The sequence below is a fragment of the Zeus faber genome (genome assembly GCF_960531495.2).
Source record: "Zeus faber genome assembly, chromosome: 15".
NCBI lineage: Eukaryota > Metazoa > Chordata > Actinopteri > Zeiformes > Zeidae > Zeus > Zeus faber.
Genome location: NC_137194.1, coordinates 23,213,972 through 23,233,626, shown reverse-complemented (window position 1 = coordinate 23,233,626; position 19,655 = coordinate 23,213,972). Strand labels below are relative to the sequence as shown.

The window sequence follows — 19,655 nt, the reverse complement described above, 5'->3', positions numbered from 1 at the left end:
TGGTTCGGCCTACGGGCTGGCCCCCTAAATATAGCTACGGGCAACAATACACAGGGTCCAGTTTAGTCATGTTTGGTACATAATACAAGTTTCAGATGTTCCACGATTCCCAGATCTGCGCGCCTTGATAAAATGCAGGGACGTTTGGACCAATATACAGTTTGGCGTCTCCAAAATGTAATCATCATTTCATCATCCTGATGAAATGAGCTTCTTTCATCAGGATGATTTGGCAGTGTTAATTTTGGCAAATTAACACTTATATTGAAAGTTTTCCCATTAGTTTTTTTTTCACATTTTCTTTAGTACATTTTTTTAATATTATGACTGACCTTGAGGACTGGATTTTTGGACAATTGCTTTTTTATTATCTCAGACTTTCAGCTATTTTTGAAAAAACAATAACAAAAACAACTGTTGTAACTAATTTGCATAACAATAATAATCAATACATGTTATTTCATAAAAAAAATAAAAAATAAATTTTCGTTTTAATTAGTACTTTGTTGTATTTTTTCTGTTAATTATCAGCAATTGGAAAATTCTGTTTAATAGATTACTTAATAGATTAGTCAATATTGTAATGAAGACAACATTTCTGGAATAAACAATTAGAGGCCCTGGAGCCTAATAAACAATTAGAGGAGGGCGCATGAAGGCAGGTAATAGTCATTTGTAACATCCCATTTATATTTAAATGTACCTATTATTCCATTATTACCCACACAGATATCCCTTCACAGATATCCCTTCAGAAAGAAGTATTTGGCACTTACAACCAGCTTTTTGTAAGAAACACAGTTTTAATTTTTTTACCCTTTAGTATGTAAACATATTCTCACAGTGCTTCAGATATTTCACTGACAACAAGGATAATTAGAATTTAAATAAGAAATATAATATGACAAGACAGTAGCATTTTTAAAACCAATATGTATAGATATCTCTCCATATACAAACATATATGGAGAAATACCACCATATACATATACATATACATATACGTGTGTGTGTATGTGTGTGTACAACACGTGACATTCAGCCTTGTTTTGTGGGATTTTAAACTTGCAAAACATCCTCAGGCTCTGAGACAGACGACTTGCGTTTGGGGGACAAAGGGGGATGAAAATATGGATTCCATACAAACACAGGTTCGCCCGCTGATCTGCTTTCATAAAACGATTCAAATTCCGGCCGTGTCCTTACAACCTTATTTAACCACACTTACAGGGGATTAGAGCCGGCGTTCAGAGAGCAATGGATGCAGCTTTTATCGGACCGGAAGAAGCTCAGTACATGCATCATAAACCTTTTTTTTTTTTTTTTACAATATGGCATTTCTGCTGATTCAGGGTGCCGTCTCAAATACGATTAACAAGGGTTTTGGGTGTTTCTCTGCTAATTCTCCACAGGTATGAATTCATGGGTCAGGGAATTCCAGGGGAGCACATTAAAAGGGAAGAGTTGATGTGATTCTATGCTGATGATGCTGTGCTTCCAGTGGCAAAAGCGGTTAAGCTGCAATAATAGTGGTCCGGCCAAGAATAAAATCTTAGGATTGAGGATCCTTTCATCTTTAAATGATGGAAGCAGAGCTTTCACTTGGCCAGCTGAGAGGAAAAATGCCAAAGCAAGACTGTCATCAGCACTTACAGCAGTGCGCTTTTCTTACAATGTCCAGAGTTCATATATACAGTATCTTATATAATATCAAGCATAAATAATCATTTTCAATTGAGATTCGTCATTGATGAATGCTCCAGCTTTGGCCACAGATTCTTGCTCGTTCTGCGATGAAAAGCATCGCCTTCACCTGCGGTATATAATCACATTTAAACACGGTTTCTAAACAGCTCTGAATGGGAATTGCTATTTGCCACTTACACTGGTAAGGAGAAGGGCACCATAGCTATTAAAGGGATAGTCTTAATAAGCTGCACTTTAACACAATTGCATTTTCAGTAAATTGATTAAAAAGCCATTGAGGAGAACTTTAAGAGGGACAACAGCATACATGTATCGAGGTTATGTCTCCCACAATGTGACTATTATAAGGATGAGTTCACATTATTTCTCTCAGTGTGCAAAGCATCGACAGCAGACATAATCTTACACCAGGAGGATGTTTTGCAATATAAGTGCATATTAAGTTGAAACAATGAATAAATAAAATAAAATAAAATAAAATAAAATAAAACTTCCAGACCGTCGGACAGATGGCGGACGGTCAGGATTTTTTCTGTCTCCCGCAGCTTACATTTAGACATATTTGTTTAGATAGAATTTACAGAATAGAATAGAATAGAATTTACATTTACATCTGTACATACATATATCTACATGCAAAACCAATGCAAAATGAAATCCCTGACGTCTGATAAATAAATATATATTTATATATATGTGCGCTATTTGTACAGTATAGAGGAGCCAGCAGAAATGACCCTGGGTGACAATGTCTGGTGATATAAGTTCCGTGCAGAGCAAGTTCCTTGAGTAGAACAAAATAGAAAAAGAGACATCAAAAATTCACAGTTATAGTTCCTGGTTTGTACGTTCCTCTCTCCGACCCTCCAACGTAAGAATGGAAGCCTGATATGTCCCGCTTTCACATGCATCCCCACCATTTTGGCACAAAAAAAAGCTGGTTTCCAGGAAAAAAATAAAATTGGCTTGGACCATGAGCGGAGCGTGACAGTTTATCTTTGTACCAACACAAACAATCTTGACAAATGTAATAAATCTTTTCATGAAGGCAATATACATTAAATCTCAAAACCGAGACGTTCTTGTCGCATTAGGTGGACACAATCCCCTGATAATGTATATTATTATTTCTATTCTATTTTAAGTAAGGAAACGACAATACAGTATATTTGACCTGGAGCGAGTGTGCATAACCCTGTGGGCCCTAATCAGAGCTGTCGGAAAATCCAGATGAAAGCAGATTAGAGTCACGGTGAGGTCGAATCCCGATGAAACGTTGAAGCACTAACTATACTGTACATTTCAGGAACCAGATGTAAGGTACAGTTATGACCATATGCCAATAAAGTAAGATCACTTTATACCTTGAAGGGGTGAGGGAGAGCAGTAAACTGCTGACATGAGCTGATTCCTTTGTCAAACACAACTTAAAGCAAATTTAATGGCAAAGTGTGCACTCAAACCATAATGACGGAATAGGATGCTGAACCACAAGACAGAGATGATGCATTTCTGCTCTGCTGCTTGAAAAAAAAAAATGAATGAAAAACTGCATTACGGAAATTAGAATTGTTTCATCTTTTGGATCAAATCGGGCGATGATAATGAAAAGTTTGAAGAAATTACATGCTACTGAAAAAAGTAATGGATGTAAGCCGCGGCATGCTTTCAGTAGATCCAATTAATCATGAAGATGATGAGTCTTTCTAAGTAACATTTTATGAACCGACGCTGCCTGGGGCGAGACATAAAAGCTGCGAGTTGGACTCCCCTGCAGATGCTCATTAGCTGTTTTTCGCATCACATCACAACAAAATTGGCAGGTGTTGAGGCGTGTATGTGTTACAAAGGCATTTACTAAAATAAGGCCCTCTTTTCATCATGGAAAACAATGGTAGAAGGGCTGCTTATGCATAAAAAATAAAACGTTTTATTTGATTTCAATGGCTTTAGGCGCAATTAAATATGCCTATTATACCCTTTGTTTTGTTTGTAAAAACAAGTTTTATTATTCGGTAATCGACTCTCAGTTACTGCATACTAGCGCATAAAAGCACAGTTTGGCATGCACACAGATGCACAATCCAACCCACACAATTGACGTCATGCAAATTAATCGATGCATTTTATTTAACTCTAGGGTCTACTCCTGGGATCAACTCACATTTCCTTGATTGCTTCACAGTATTTCTCTTGGAAAGTAAAAGAAGCCAGTTTATGCCACCAATTCTTGATTTGTAGTTCAGCACCCCATTTTCCACCCATCTAGCTTTGTTTCATATTGAAGCTTCGATTACTGGTGCTTGCAATATTTGCTAAACATAGACAAATAAGCCAAACATCCAGGGATTTCTTCTGGATAAACATTTGCACTCTACCCAAGGAATAATTAACGTGACCTTCGACTGGAATCTTCCAATTACCAGACCTAATTGGCATATTAATCCTGTATTTTTTTAAATAAAGTTCCCCCGTTCCAAGTTTTTATTTACACGAGTGAAAATATAGGTTGCATACTTTTAACGTAGAATGTTTCATAATATTATTATTTTGTTGTTCTTCCCCATAGGACACATGATTTCTGGAGTGATCCATGGTGGATTGACCTGATAGGCTGTTCTTTGTGTTTATCCTCAAACCGTTTGGACTTCCAACTTCCAACTTCCTTGGATCAGTTCAACAACTCATGTCAATTACAGGATGTTCGTGCATGTTCGGACTTTTCGGATTAAATTCATTTACATATTATCATAGCAAAATCTACAAATAAATATCTATCAAGCAAGATACAATAAAGTGACAGGTCGGCACAAACATGTCACTTCTCCATGGCTTCTGAACCCTGTGTCGTTAATCGTCACTTTTGTGAGGCAAGTCTCATTCATTAAAAAGTAATGTTCACTTGTGTGGTTACATTTCTAACCAGGCTTACTAAAGTTTATTCTATTACTTTGTTTATTGTCATATTGTTTTTGGCAGTATCATATATTTGAGGCGATATAATCACATCTGACCTTCAAAGGGCTTTTTCCTTTATTTCTTCTTTGTCCTTTTGTTTCGTCAGTTTCACACACAGTTAATCTGTCTGCCGCTCTACTTTGCAGTCTTGTCGCCCTCCAAAGCATCTCTGTTTGAGCTCCTAGAGGAAGTCGCTCTGTAGCTCATTGGAGAGCTGACTCACAGCCACCTCGCTGTGCAACGACCCTGTCAGTATTCTTGCAGTTTTCTGAGGAGTGTAGTCTGGGCGGTGTTCTCTGGACCCAGAGTCCAATTCGGGATAAGGACAATGCTTGGAGGATCCGTGGTTCTCTGGACGTCCGTTGGACAGCCTGGTGGAGTTGCAGTCTTCTTTGTGCGGAGACTTTCCACAGGTTCCCTTCCGGATGGAGTCGTCTTGACACAGACACGCACTGAATGTTCCTCTACACTGGGCCATATCCCTGCATAGGGATTTACGGAAGTTGGGCTTAAACACCAGATAGACAATGGGGTTGTAAAGGGTGGAGGATTTGGCAAAGATAGCTGCTATGGCGAATGCCATGGGAGGCACGGCCAATGGGTCGCCGAATGCGGCCCACATGGACACGATAGCATATGGACTCCACGCTGTAAGGAAGCCGATGCACACCGCCACGGAGAGCTGAATGGAGACACAGGAAGAGACACAAAAAGTGACTTGATGCTATGCTATGTAATGTAGTGAAGCCCATGCTGCTTCCTTGAGAAGCAAACACGTCCACTTACCTTGACAATGAGAGTATGTGCGTCGGTGATCTTGTTCTGCGGGGACATGTGCTGTTGTACTGCCTGGCGGGAACCCCGGACTGTCAGCAGGATATAGGTGTAGGAGAGGAAGATGACAGTGCAGGGCACGATGTAGCAGAAGAAGAAGAGGCAGATGATGTAGCTCATAGCCGAGTTGCTGCTGATGGGGGCATTCCAGTCAATGCAGCACGCCGTGCCATACGGCTCTGCCCCGTACTGCCCCCAGCCGGCCAGTGGACCCACCGCAAACACCATGGCATAGCACCAGACCCCCGCCACCAACAGGCAGGCGTGGCAGTACGAGAACTTGTTCCCTAACATACAATACAGGGACAGGGAGACAAAGGCCAAAGAAGGAGAGACATTGGTAAATGTTACTGATGGATAATGAGTGGATAATGAAGGATTCCAAAACAAATCTGTAGCAAGATACAACGCAGCATATTGAGTCTATAGTTACCTGATTTTGGAAAAAAGCAGTGCGAAAGGAGAAGAAGTCCAAGAATTGGTGAATGGTATCATTTCTACATTTCATGAACCGGGATGAGAAGACAGAATAACAATCGGCCATAAATGTTGCTTGTAGTGGTGACAAATTTGTTGGTGTTACTAAAGCAGTCATCCCCCTGGCATCTTGTTTAGGTTCATGACATAGGTTAAGGAAATGTCCTCCTCATGGTTGAGGAGGACATTTGGCATGGCTAAATCTAGGGCTGTGCGTTTAGCGTGAGTAACATCCTCCAGTACAAGGTATGTGAGGAAAGTGTATGGGAAGGAACCCCTCCTTCCGCACCGTGCACATGTGATTCCATTTTATGAAACATAATCACTGCTTTGTTTTCTCTGTCATGGGCGCAGAAAGTCTCACAATAATGTCTGATTCTCAACTTCTCCAGCTAATTTCTCTCTTTCTCGCATGGAAAGGCCACAGGTGTTGAACTTCTCAAACCAACGGCAGGATTGGGTTTCTAGTGATTCAATATGTACAGAATATCTCTCCCACAGTTTTTTTTGTTTGTGTCTATGGGTTATCAAGAGACACCGCTCTGTCCCAACCTCAATGCCTTTCTGACGGCAACAAGGGTCATCATCCTGCTCTGGATATCAGTGAAAAAAAACCTTTCTGGGAGGTAAATTCGATTTTTCCAGATTCATGTTTCATGATTCATCCTTTGTGGTTTTTTTTTATCTCTCAATGTAGTTTCAAAACTGAGTTTGATTTATAAATAGTAAGAAATGTTAAACCGTGGAGTTAAATATTCCCGTAGATTACATGGGGAAACACAGATCTCTTACCAAGAGGCTGAACAGTGCTGAACAATGCTGATTGATCATTTCCTTTAAAGCAACAGCCCAGGTGAAGATCACTCCTCCATATTCCATGTGATGTGAAGTCACAATGTGAAACCGTTTTGATAGAGTTCAACCTTTAAATCGTACTACACACATGGAGACATCATTGTAGGGGGGGGTGTGCACCAACGCATACCATCAAAGAAGAAATGCTGACATCACTTCTGTAAACAAGCCGAGGATCCGGTTTCACTTGTCTGTGAACTTTCATCTCTGTGTTGTTATGGATTACGAGTAGCGGGTGGTGGAAGATCTAAATCACATCGCGGACCTTAATCTGAGCAGTGCGATAGATCCAAGTTAGTGTAAGCAGCGCATACTGGACTTAATATCTGCAGGGTGTCAAGTCTCTATTCAGCAGGGTGTCAATTGGCCATGTGGCTGTGTTGGTCCTCCAACCATTTGCATTCTGGGAGCTGGCTGAATGAAGCCAAGTGTGGGGGAAAACTTCGAAGGTGATTATCTCAGAATCACAGTTTGCCGCACCCGTGTCATTAACAAGTCATAGCTTTAAAAATATTTGCTTGATTTGCCCAAGTGACACTTTGTTTTGAAGCTCTTTTCTTCACTTTCAAATGATGTGAGAAATAAAAAAAGTCAAAAGCCACCAAAAGTCTGCGGTGGGTCACAAATACTGTTGATAATACCATGATTTGAAAATATGGGGTTAAAGTACTTTTACACCATGCTTCATGATTTGGAGAACTTCAGCTGTCAGTCAAACTTTTAAACTTTTAAAACTATTGTTGTAATCCATCTTTATCTCAATGGGATGCATCAATTCCACCTCATGGCTGAATAAATCTAACTAAGCAAGTAAGTTCCAACAAAACCTCCTCTGTATTCACTCATTAAGTAAAAACAACAAAGCTTTTTGGTTTCACTCGGAGCAGAGCTTGTGGCTCTTCGTTGTGTCAGACGATGGTGTAATGTTTAGATAAACACGATTTAATTGTTCCTAATTAGTATTAACCCACTGTAAATCTCCTGGTTGCTGCTGCTGCTTCTGCGAATTGTTGAATAAACAGCAGTGAATTCAAAGGCGTTAGATAGGTACAACTCTTTCCAATCAACTCCTTGAAAACAAAATACTATGTACCGCCAGCCAAATCAGCAATGTTGGAACATTCGCATGTCGTCAAACATTTACACATTTACACATTAAACGCTGCGCCGAGCCCTCTTCACGGGGAACACTAAGAGGGCCTTCCGTAACGCTCTCCTCCTAATTGATTCAGAGCCGAGCACCTTCTCTGTGGAGTCCGTGCAAGCAAACACAGAGGGAGTGTTATCTGGAGCGACATACAGCCTCGGGGTTTAGGAGAAAGTGGAACGAGGGTGAACTAAGCTGTGTGTCAGCACTTCCTGGAAATTGTTCCAATTTCAAGGTGGGGAGCCGTGGTAAACAAAGCATGAGACAGACATTTCTGTGTGTGTGCAGTGTGGATTCATGGTGGGATGGGTGGCTCTTATCTGATATTTCCTTTCACTGATGAAGCTCTCCTACGAGCCCAAAAGAACCTCAACGGAATATTGCGTTACATCTGCGCCAGGAAATAGATAATACATAGTGTCAACAGGATTTATGGTTGAAATTATTTTTGCCCCTTTACCCACCATTACACTGAATCAGATAAACAACAACATGACGACGAACACTGACACTGGCTTTCAATAGCTTATTCGGCAGCAAGCTGGCTACTGAGCCAGCTGAACCAGCTGCAGATATATTCTGACAGTAACGCATCATGCCACTGGGTCACCTCAAAACTTGGCCTTGTTCTCTGGACACTTTAAATGCTCCCTCGGTATGTATGGTTTCAAACCCTCAGACAGTGGCTTATCTCTTTGAGCACCGATCTTAAAGAGGATCTATTAAGCTCCTCTTTACGCGAGTTAATATATGTCTCTGAGGTCCCCAGAACATGTTTTTTTAAGCTTTTTACTGAAAATACCACTCAGATTATGCATTCTAGCCATTCTAACATGCCTCTTAATCCCTTGGGTTCCTGATGCTCTGTTTAAGTGGCAGGAGCCTCCATCCTGAGGCCCAGAGTTCCGTGAGCCGAGTTCTGGGTTCTGTGAGCCAATGGGGTTTGAGCTTCACTTCCGGGTTCCGTTGTTTTACTCCGTAAACTTTCACTGATTTCACCTTATCAGTCCACCAATATCTGTTTCTGAACAAATTTGAGGCGAGAAATAAGCAATCCAGTTGCTGAATCTTCACTCATATTAGATCTACAAGGCCTCATTTAAGAGTTTGCTCTGACTGTCTTTGTGTTCTGCAAGCTTGTGGGGGGACACTCCAACGGGATACCAAACCAGGGATTTTGTAAACATTGGAAAATAAAATAAATAAAATAAATAAAATAGATACATCAACAATAAAAACTCACTATGTTCATTGGTTTTGTTTGGAGAAAAGCACAGTGGATCGCACATCACAGCCTACAGTCTATCTACTTGCATACTTTTTTATTTTTGTTTCGAAAGAAACACACAGTAGAATTATTTTTTAAATACATACATTTCCCTCGTTTGTAGTTTTTTCATTGACAACTGGTATTAATTCCTTTTTCTTTTAAAATTTTTGTGCTGGTCTTCACAGAGGCACTTGTTATTCTCTGTGTTATTTCTCCAGCTGAAGGTTGAGTTACTCTCAGATGTGCTGCAGTTCTAATGCTATTGAAGCCCCCACTTGATGTAGGTATGGGCTGCCAATCTGAACGACGTGTTTCACCACATGTTTTCTGAAACAGACAGCTCAGAAAAACCGACTGAGTTGTCTTATTTCACAGTTTGTAGATAGGCCCATCAGAGACCCAAATGTATGTGCACAAGCACTGAAAAGGTTTTTCATAAATTAGGTTGTCTCCTCTGATCATCTCGTTCAAGAACTACAGCGGTGGCTTGTATAGCAGTATCAGGATTTTAACCTGTGATGGCAGAACTGAAAGGCAGCGTCTGAACCCCTCATACCACAGAGTCCTGCTGGGTTCCAGATTCTCTGAGATGCTACAATATAGAAAACGTTATAAAGTGCTATTCAGAGTGCCCCTACAATCGAGAAAACATTTTGTAGTGCTAACGATGGAAGATTCTTTTATTATTTATTGTTATTATTATATTGTTACTTATTGCTCGTGTCCATTGAGGGGGACATCCTGGTTGACCGTAACATGGTCACTGTTACGGACAAGGTCAATGTCATCCGTTTGAGAGCTTTAGATTGAAGGAAATGGTGTTTCAGGTGTTCAAAATAACATTTCAAAATGTCTCCGAATCAGACCCCCCACTTCCAGCGGTGAAAACTACACATCTTCTGATAATATACTCTGCACATGCCACCTCTTCAAATTAACTTAAGTTACATAAATAAAATAATGACATTATTAACATTAACGTTGGGTGTCACCATATTCAATATCAATGAATCTCTTATGAAATATGAGTGAATATTTTTCTAATTTGTGCACATCTATATAAAGGATGTTTTAATCCCTCATTCAGCGAAAATGGTAAATGTCCAGCTGAGCAAACTGCTTGCGTTAAGAAGAAGAAGAAGAAGAAGAACAAGAACAAGAACAAGAACAAGAACAAGGACAAGAACAAGAAGAACAAGAAGAACAAGAACAAGAACAAGAACAAGAACAAGAACAAGAACAAGAAGAACAAGAAGAACAAGCTCTCCCATTTTCTCCCACATATTTTGTGATGCAAAATCCACACATACACAACGACGGCCGCTGGAGGGGAGGGTCCGACAGTCAGATCAGTTTTTGGATTTGGTGTAAAGACAGCTTAAATCTAACAAAATAATCAAAGTACTAACTTTACAAGTGTGGATTAATTATATACAGTAAGAATAACAAGCTATATTGAATGTATACAGGATACATAATGCTGGTAATCTTAGTTGATTCCCCCAATGGCTCAGCATTAAATGAAAAATTTGTCTTATGTGTTTACATAATATGAGTGAAGATCAGCAACTGGATTGCTTATTCCTCGCCTCAAATTTGTTCAGAAAGTTTTTATTACACTGATGAGGTGAAATCAGTGAAGGTTTATGGAGTAATTACAACGAAACCCGGAAACCATGCTCAAACGCTTGGCTCGTAGAACCCGGAACTTGTTCTCAAGCCCCATTGGCTCACAGAACTAGGGGCCTCAGGAAGGTGGCTCCTCCCACAAAAAAAAAACAGCCCGTTGTGGAACAGGACGGTATAGAGGCATGTTAGAATGGCTAGAGTGCATAATCTGAGTGGTATTTTCAGCAAAAGAAAATCAATTAACTTGTGAAAATAGGGGCATAATAGGTCCTCTTTAACCATGATTAATCGCACATGATTGACTCACATGTTAACATTTTAAACAATAACAAATCTAGTACTGCATTTAACTCTAAATTAATTCAGAACTGAAAGGAATTCTTCATTCCCCAAAATCTCAAAGAAACCATTGAAAGGATGATAGGCGTTTAGTATATAGTTTATTTCGTGTATTTGGTATACTTTTTATGTATTCAAAACTAATGTACTAAGGTTGTGTTGAGTTGAAACTTGGTGTGTTGTACTTGTGTGCATGTTCATAAATATATGAACACATCTATTTTTAATGTATTTAGTTACTTTTGATGACCAAATAAACACACTTTTAACAAGTATACTGAAGAACAGCTTAAATTAGGTAAATATTTCCACAAACCTTGTACAACTGTACCAACAACTACACTACATTAACAGCATTTTACTGACTGATATACTAAAGCTGTACTTTAAATTACTACATAAAAATAAATATGAAGTAGCAATAAATACACTTCAAACATACTCACAAAAAATATATATACATACTGTATATATATATATATATATATACATTTAATTTCATATATTAAAATATTATTTCAATATGGAAAAAATATATAGTATAATATATACTATAATACTATAATATATACTATATTTTTTCACTTGGGATGTAAAACAAACTTTGTGCAATGATGCTGAGATTGCTGAAATCCCCTGCATCCCTTGTTACCGTTGCAACCCCTGAAATAAATTTAATAACACGACACGACGATCACAGCTCGAGATTAAAGCTTGAATTAGCAGCTCACAATATTTTTTCCATCGAATTTTTTGAGAATTATGCAGAATCATGCGCATTAAAAATAATTCATAATAAAATTGTTCAATCTTACTTTTTTCATAATTCGGTGGGTGTTTCGATCTCACTACTTTTTTCTTATGGTTAAGGTGGAGATGTGGATCCATGTGAGGACCAGAGGACGCTGTAGTTCAATGCTGTGCCTGCAATCTCTACATATTCGCTCTGGAGGTTCTTTTTGAGTCTTGTAAACAAATAATTATTTGTGCTCATCTGCAATTCAAACAGTTGTTATTTTGCACCGCCCGTTGTCTCTGGGGTGTCGGTGTTCTCTGCTCTCCGAGAACCAGAAAACCAGGAAAAGAAAAGCTCTTTGAAAACTTTATTCCAATTATCTGTGGGTATTAGCAGCGATCCTTCGAGCCGCGAGTGTGAGAAATAGGATACTAATCCCACATGTAAACACAATTAAGTTATATACCATTACTGTAAACCGCTGCAAATTTATAATAATTACACGAGATGTTTCCAAATTAGTTGTGATTTGGGTAAGAGGTGCTCTGATGAATGACTTTCTTCCACGTGAAATAAATATGTTAACCTGCTCATAATGGCGCTTTAAGGAGCAAATTAAGTCGAGGCCAATCAGTCTACTATAATTTATATAGATGTTTTTGAAATTTATATTCGGATTTATATATAATGGGACCATCAGCATACTACTGTACGTATTTTAAAAGAGCACCTCACTTGTATCACATATTAGTTTGTGTCGTACACAGTTTGTGTACTAAAACAAGCAAGTGTGTGACAGCCAGTCCAAAGGATGCATTATGATCATTAATGGTTTGCTGACAAAAATACATTCATACAAATTAACACGTGAGCGCTCAACTGAAACAGGACCAGAAGACAGGCTGAGCGCTTCGTGAGGTGGAGAGGGGTTTAGAATTCAAAGTTAAGATTCCTTGCATGTACCGACCGACAAGACAAATCTTTTAGTATCCGACCAGATTTATTATTTTAAGTTGTTGGGAGTTCTACATTTCCAAATATCGTCGTGCAGTGTCCTGAACACACAAGCACAGTCGTAAACCCTGTTGGCTGCTCTGAAACACTGGTTGTTTTTTTTCTGACATCCATCCAGCAGTATGTAAACGATCAGCTTTGAGGGTGTAAATCTAATCGGGAGAATAATCCTGATGTTAAATGGGAAGCGATGCCCAATGCAGATGACTAACTATCCCTACTAACTTCCTCGCTTGCCCTACTAATGCAGACTCTTGATCCAATAGATTTTCAGATTGACTGGGTATGCATGAATGTGGATATAATCCCATGTGCAATTGTCGTTGAGTGCTCCTTGATGAGCATACGTCTTCTTTTTCAAACCTGGAGAAAAGCTTGACCTTGAATATGGAATAAATCTGGCCTCCAGACTTTAACTTTATGAATAACCCTTTAGGATTATTGGATTGGATTGACTTTGATGTTGGAGAATATACGACCGAATCGTACGCACTTGATGTCTGCGTGTAGCGTCCTGACCTTGGGAACATAACAAGAGGAAAAACACATTAAAAAATAAAAGCTGTCAAATAGACCTCTGTAGCTACAGCTTCTTCCAATATACATATTGACCACCGAGGGATGTGTTTATGGGCACAGCTTATCTGCCAGAAAAGAGCCTCAAGGGGATTGTGCCATTAGAAAAATTGATTTGTATGCTTAAGCAGGCATAACCCCACAAGAAGGGGAGATATTCACATATTCAAATCCGTGAGAGGATTCGAGGTAGAAATAAGAGCGACGGCTTAGGATGTGCTGCGACCTGGCGGGGCTACGGAAAGCGCCGCCGGGTGCTTTCTGGGGCCCCTGGGGGGACTGCTTGCAGTTGTGGGTGTAGGTTGCAGTGTGGGGGGCGGCTGTTGGCCTTTTGCTTCCGCTGCACGGCTTCTCTGTGGCGGCCGCCCCGGTGCTGGGGGTGGTGGAGGGCCTGTATATCTGGTGGCCTGCTGGCATCGGGGGGGTAACATCAAGGTGCCCCGCGCTGCTACGTGCATGGGAACTTGGCACTCACTCCAATCTAATGCCATCCATTTTATCTCCCCCCGGGAATTCAGCATGGTCATCATTAAGCCGTTTATATTCCACTGCAAGCGGACACCGACACAGCACTGTCGGACCTGTATGATGTGTTGTGCGGATTTCAAAACAAACATCCTGACGCAGCTGTGGTGGTGACTGGGGACTTTAACATGGCAAACCTTAAAAAAGTTCTGCCTAATTTCTACCAACACATCACGTGTGCCACCAGGGGAGATAGAACTTTGGACCACTGTTACACACCTTACAAGAAGGGATACAAGGCGGTCTCGCTCCCTGCTTTCAGAAATCACACCACGATCACGACCACGATTACGCTGGTTCCCGTTTACAGGCCTCTTATCACGCGAGAATTGGCGGTGACGAGGGAAGTGAAGGGGTGGATGGACCAATCAGAGGCTGCGCTTCAGGACGCTCTGACTGATGTCGACTGGGACGTATTCCAATCAAGTTTAAGTGACGTCAGCAAGTTTACAGATGTAGCGGTGAGCTTCATGGCTACGTTATCAGACAGAATCTTTCCCACGGTGAAAGTTCGGATAATTCCAAACCAGAAGCCGTGGGTCGATAAATCCACCCGCTGCGTTCTGAATGCTTGCACGGTCGCTTACAATGACGGTCTTGTATCCGGAAATATGGACAATTACAAAGCGGCGTCGTACAAACTGCGGAGGGCGGTGAAGGACCCTACACTGACGTACAGAGAGACTGTGGAGCTACAGATAGAGCAGCGGGACACCAGACGCTTGTGGCAGGGGCTGCGGACTATAACAAACTACAAGAGCAGCCCCTCCCCGGCCACGAGTGTGGAAGCTTCCCTAGCCAACGAATTGAACTCCCTTTATGCACGGTTTGAGTCTGGCAACAACACCGCTAGCTCGCCGGCTAATTGGAGTTACACCGCTGGGGATGAGCGCGCACTCTCAGTGTCTGAACATGACGTCAGGAGGGCTCTGATGCGGGTGAACACCAGGAAAGCTGCGGACCCAGATGGCATATCTGGGCAAGTACTGAAGACCTGTGCTAACCAGCTAGCCCCGGTGTTCACTACAATATTCATCACTCTGAACACAGGATCCCCCCAGGGCTGCGTCCTCAGCCCCCTACTGTACACCCTGTACACACATGACTGTGTGGCCAGGTCTAGCTCCAACACCGTCATCCAGTTTGCTGACAACACCATTGTCATGGGCCTGATCACCGAAGAAGGCCTACCGCGAGGAGGTGACTGACCTGTCACTCTGGTGCGAGGACAACAGCCTCCACCTGAATGTCAGCAAAACTAAGGAGCTGATTGTGGACTTTAGGACGTGGATTATAACCGAGGACACACGCGCCTTTGGTGATTGATGGGACTTCTGTCAACAGGATGAGTAGCTTCAAGGACCTGGGAGTCCACATCACAGAGGATTTAACATGGAGTTTACAAACAGACACTCTGGTAAGAAAGAAAGAAGAAAGTAATTTCCCCCTGGGATTATTAAAGTATTTCTGATTCTGATTCTGATTCTGAAAGGCGAGGCAGCGTCTTTACCACCTCAGGCAGCTGAGGAAATTCTGGGTCTCGGTGAGGATCCTCAAGTCCTTCTACGCTGGAGCAGTGGAGAGCATCCTGACAGGCAACACCACCACTGCTCAGGACAGGCGGGCCCTGCAGAGGGTGGTGCGTTCAGCTGAACGTACCACTGGAACTACCCTCCCATCCCTGCAGGACTTTTACACCAGGAGGTGTAGTAGCAGAGCCCACAGGATCCTGAAGGATCCTCACCACCCCAACAACGGACTGTTCCAGCTGCTGTGGTCAGGCAAGCGCCTCCACAGTCACACAGTGAGAACAGAGAGACTGAGACGGAGTTTCTTCCCTCAAGCCATAAGAACTATCAATGCTGACCTCACAGGGGTCCTCACTGAGCCACTACCTTACTGTGCTGTATGTAGCATACTGTACCGCATACTGTGTCACTGTTCTGGGTTGTTCTGTGTTACCGTATTTCTGCGCCGTACTGTTGTATACTGTTCTGTATATCTCCCAAACACTACCTCTCTTTATTCACATGCCACTTTAATGCACATACTGTATCTGTATATACATAAATAGCCTATCCCATTACATAAGTCTATCCCATATACATAAGCCTATTCCCTTTATCTACTTTGTACCCCCACCCTGCATTACCTTGTTGAGTTTGTATTTTATTTTATTTTATTTTATTCTATAGTATTTGACTTACTTCTTTACGTTTTAGGAATCAGTTCGTTAGTCAACTAGAAATTCTTAGGTAGCTATTGTCTTCAGTCTAGGACATATTGTGTGTAATCACGAGGTGCGTTGCATTGAGATTTCACTGCTTACATGTATGAAAGTATTTATATGTATGTGACAAGTAAACCTCTTGAATCTCTTGAATCTAACACACACAAACACACACACACACACACACACACACACACACACACACACACACACACACACACACACACACACACAGACACACACACACACCCACACACAAACAGGCGGTCCCATCACACACCACCACACCTGCTTGGAGTGCACCCCACCACCCTCCTGGTTGCATTCCTCTCCTTTCCTCCCTCATTTGCTGCCATAACTATGACAGGAAGGGGCCATGTGCCAAGTTGTAGTTGTAGTTATCCTGGACCTAATTAACTGCTCTTACATACATGTTGTCGTCCAATTTTTATGTTTTTGTGTAAATGTTGTTTGTTTCTATGTTTATTTGTCTCACCGTGGTGAATCTCTCCCTCTTGGAGTAGTGATCAGTTGTTTATAGACCCAAACATGAAAAATAATTCTCCAAAGTGGGGGATTGGTGGTAGTTCTCTATAACCAAAAACTGTGCTCTTGTCATTCTACAGGTTCAAGTTCAAATTCAAGAGATTATTTGTCACATACATATACATACGGTCATACATATATGCAGTGAAATGTCATGACACCCGGTCATCCACAGGACAGAGTTATTGCAGCAGTTCTTGATGATTTAAGAATAGATTAAAAAATTGCATTGCCGGTTGAGAAGTTGAACTCCACTTGCAGTCTAACTCTGTCCTTGATTGCATACAAATTGCATACAAATACTCTGTGTTGTATGCCCAGCATGCTGACAGCACAGGTAAAAAAAGAATGAAAAAAAAAAAAAAAGAAATACGAGCGACTTGGGCAGACTTAATCACGGTAACAATGTGTTATGAGGCAATAATGCACAGTCAGTGGCAAGTACCAGGTAAGTAAGGGACCCAGACACATTATTACACTTATTACACTGCTACTTAGTAAATGAAAGACTACATTTAAACAGACTATTGATTTAGAATATTCGAATATTGATTGGTTTTCTAAAAAAAAAAAAAGCACTATATGAATAACCTACAGTGTTTGCTGTTGGTGAAATGTGAAATTGTACATATTTGCATTTAACGTCTAAAGTCTTCCATTGCAGCTCCAATGTAGCCTTAAGGATGCATGTAGCATGTAGGTGCCATGAAACAAAGGACACGAATGCAGGCAGGGAAAAAAGGTTTCCATGACAATGGTCATTACTTACAGACCAGTCATTATTCAGAAATAATTGACAGCTAATTGCTCCCATTGACAAAACGGAATCGAGTATTCCACTGAGCCGTTTAATAAAACTCGCTAATTATGAGCGGTAGGGTGCATGTGTATGTGGCTCCTCTGGAGGGATGTAACCCGAGTGTGAAATAATCCAGATGCTTTCTTGATTGAGCTTTGCATTTTCTCGATTCTACTACAGCGACGGCGGTCCGCCCGAGGATAACAGCGAAATGCGGTCGCCGGCCGCCTTACCGTAGTTCGGGCAGCAGACCTTGAGCCAGCAGACAGAGGAGAGCACCGTGAGGTTGGTCAGGCTGCACAGGCCAAAAAGCACGCCGCAGAATGCATAGATGGTGCACAGCGTCTGGTTAAACAGCCACCTGGAAGAGAGAGAGAGAGAGAGCAGGAAAAAATGGGCTCAAAATAACAAGTGGCAGAAAGACTTGAAGAAAGAACAATAGAGGGGGGTTCATTTATCCCCCCGCTGACATCTTGATAGCAGGCCACTGCTCCCTGTGTCCCTTAGCAACAAGAAGCAGTTGATAAATGAAGACACTCTCAGCCTGTGAATGAAGCGGGAAAGGGATTTTGGGTTCCCCTAAGGCCGCCACTTTGGGAAACATTGAGCCGCGCTGAGCTTTGACGCTCAACTTGGCAGCGAGTTCGACCACAGAGTATCAATCACGGGAAAACCTCACACTTTGTACCGAAAATGCCGATCGGCGGTACCGAATGTGATTTACGGACTCACGCACTTAGGGATCAGAGAGACGACGAGGGCGAGCGGTGAGGGAGGGGGAGGAGAGAGCGAGAGAGAGAGAGAGAGGCAGGGAGGGCAAGAGAAATAACCATGCACTGCCACACTGCATTGATCACCGATCATTCCTTATGGATTCATTTGTAACGTTTTCTTTACCTGATTTATAAAGACCCGCCTCACATTGAATTTGTCATAACCGCTTGGTGGCAAGCGTAATTTCCCAGGAGGCCTCTTAAACATATCAGCTCCGCCCTAAAATTCTCCGCCTCCTCCGCTTCTTCCTCGCCCCCTGCCCGCCCTTAAGAATGCACGTCCTTACAGAAAACAACGTAATGGAGACGAATGCGGAGTGGTCAACGGGCTGGGTGGACCCACAAGAGCGTACCCACGGGTGGCAACATACCGTACAACTGCAGGGAAAAACCAATGGGGGAGGAAGGAAAGGAGAACGCGGCGACTCACCCGTGAGTGAGGGCTGAGGGGATGGCGAGTGGGAACAGCGTGGTGGTCATGCTCAGGTCGCTGATCGCTAGGTTGACCACGAAAAACTCGGCTGGCTTCAGAGAGGACTTCTTTCGATAAGCCACGAAGAGCAGGATGCCGTTCCCCAGCAGAGACACCACACCTGGAAGAGACCGAGACGCTGGAATTTGACACTGAGGGGTACACTTTTAGTTTTTAATATTTGATGGGGATGGTGGGGGTGGGGAGGGGTGACTCACCAAAAATAGCATAGACAGTCCCCATGACAAAGTCATTTTCTTTGGATATTGTTGACACGATAGAAATCTGTTCAGAGGCATTTCCCATCTAGAAAGAGAGACATAAACACAGGGCACAGACAGGTGAAGAGAGAGTTGGTATTGGTAATTTGTAGAAAAAAACTTTCACATTTGTATTCACACTGTGTAGTGCTTTTAAACAGGTTGTACCGAAAAAGACTGTTTGTACCAAATTTAATTACTTTCCTACAAAAAGCCAAGAACAAAATGCAGAAAAACAGTAAAACCACATTTTCCCAAACTGTACACACCAGCAATTTAAGAGGCATGCAATAATAGACATGTCAAACATGATGATAAGAAGAAGCGAAAGATTGTGTTTAAAGGTGATTCTTAAAACATTACATTTATTCATAGGACGATGCAGAGAGTCATGGATCAGATCCTGAGTTGAGGATAAAAATGGAGATGCATTATAATTCCAAACTACTATTACAGTGCACTCCATGCTTCATTATTCTAGAGGTGTTTTCTACAATAAATTTTCTCA

The 19,655-nt window shown here is 41.6% G+C and overlaps 1 protein-coding gene across 1 annotated transcript; it reads right to left on the bottom strand.

The window, feature by feature from the left end:
* Positions 1–4,846: 4,846 nt before the first annotated feature.
* On the bottom strand, positions 4,847–19,193 carry opn7b (opsin 7, group member b; the record flags this gene model as incomplete). The annotated part of the gene is made up of 5 exons (XM_080015407.1): positions 4,847–5,347; positions 5,452–5,786; positions 17,876–18,003; positions 18,846–19,008; positions 19,106–19,193. 5 exons carry the CDS (start codon positions 19,191–19,193, stop codon positions 4,847–4,849), a joined length of 1,215 nt encoding a protein of 404 aa, XP_079871533.1.
* Between the last annotated feature and the right edge of the window lie 462 nt (positions 19,194–19,655).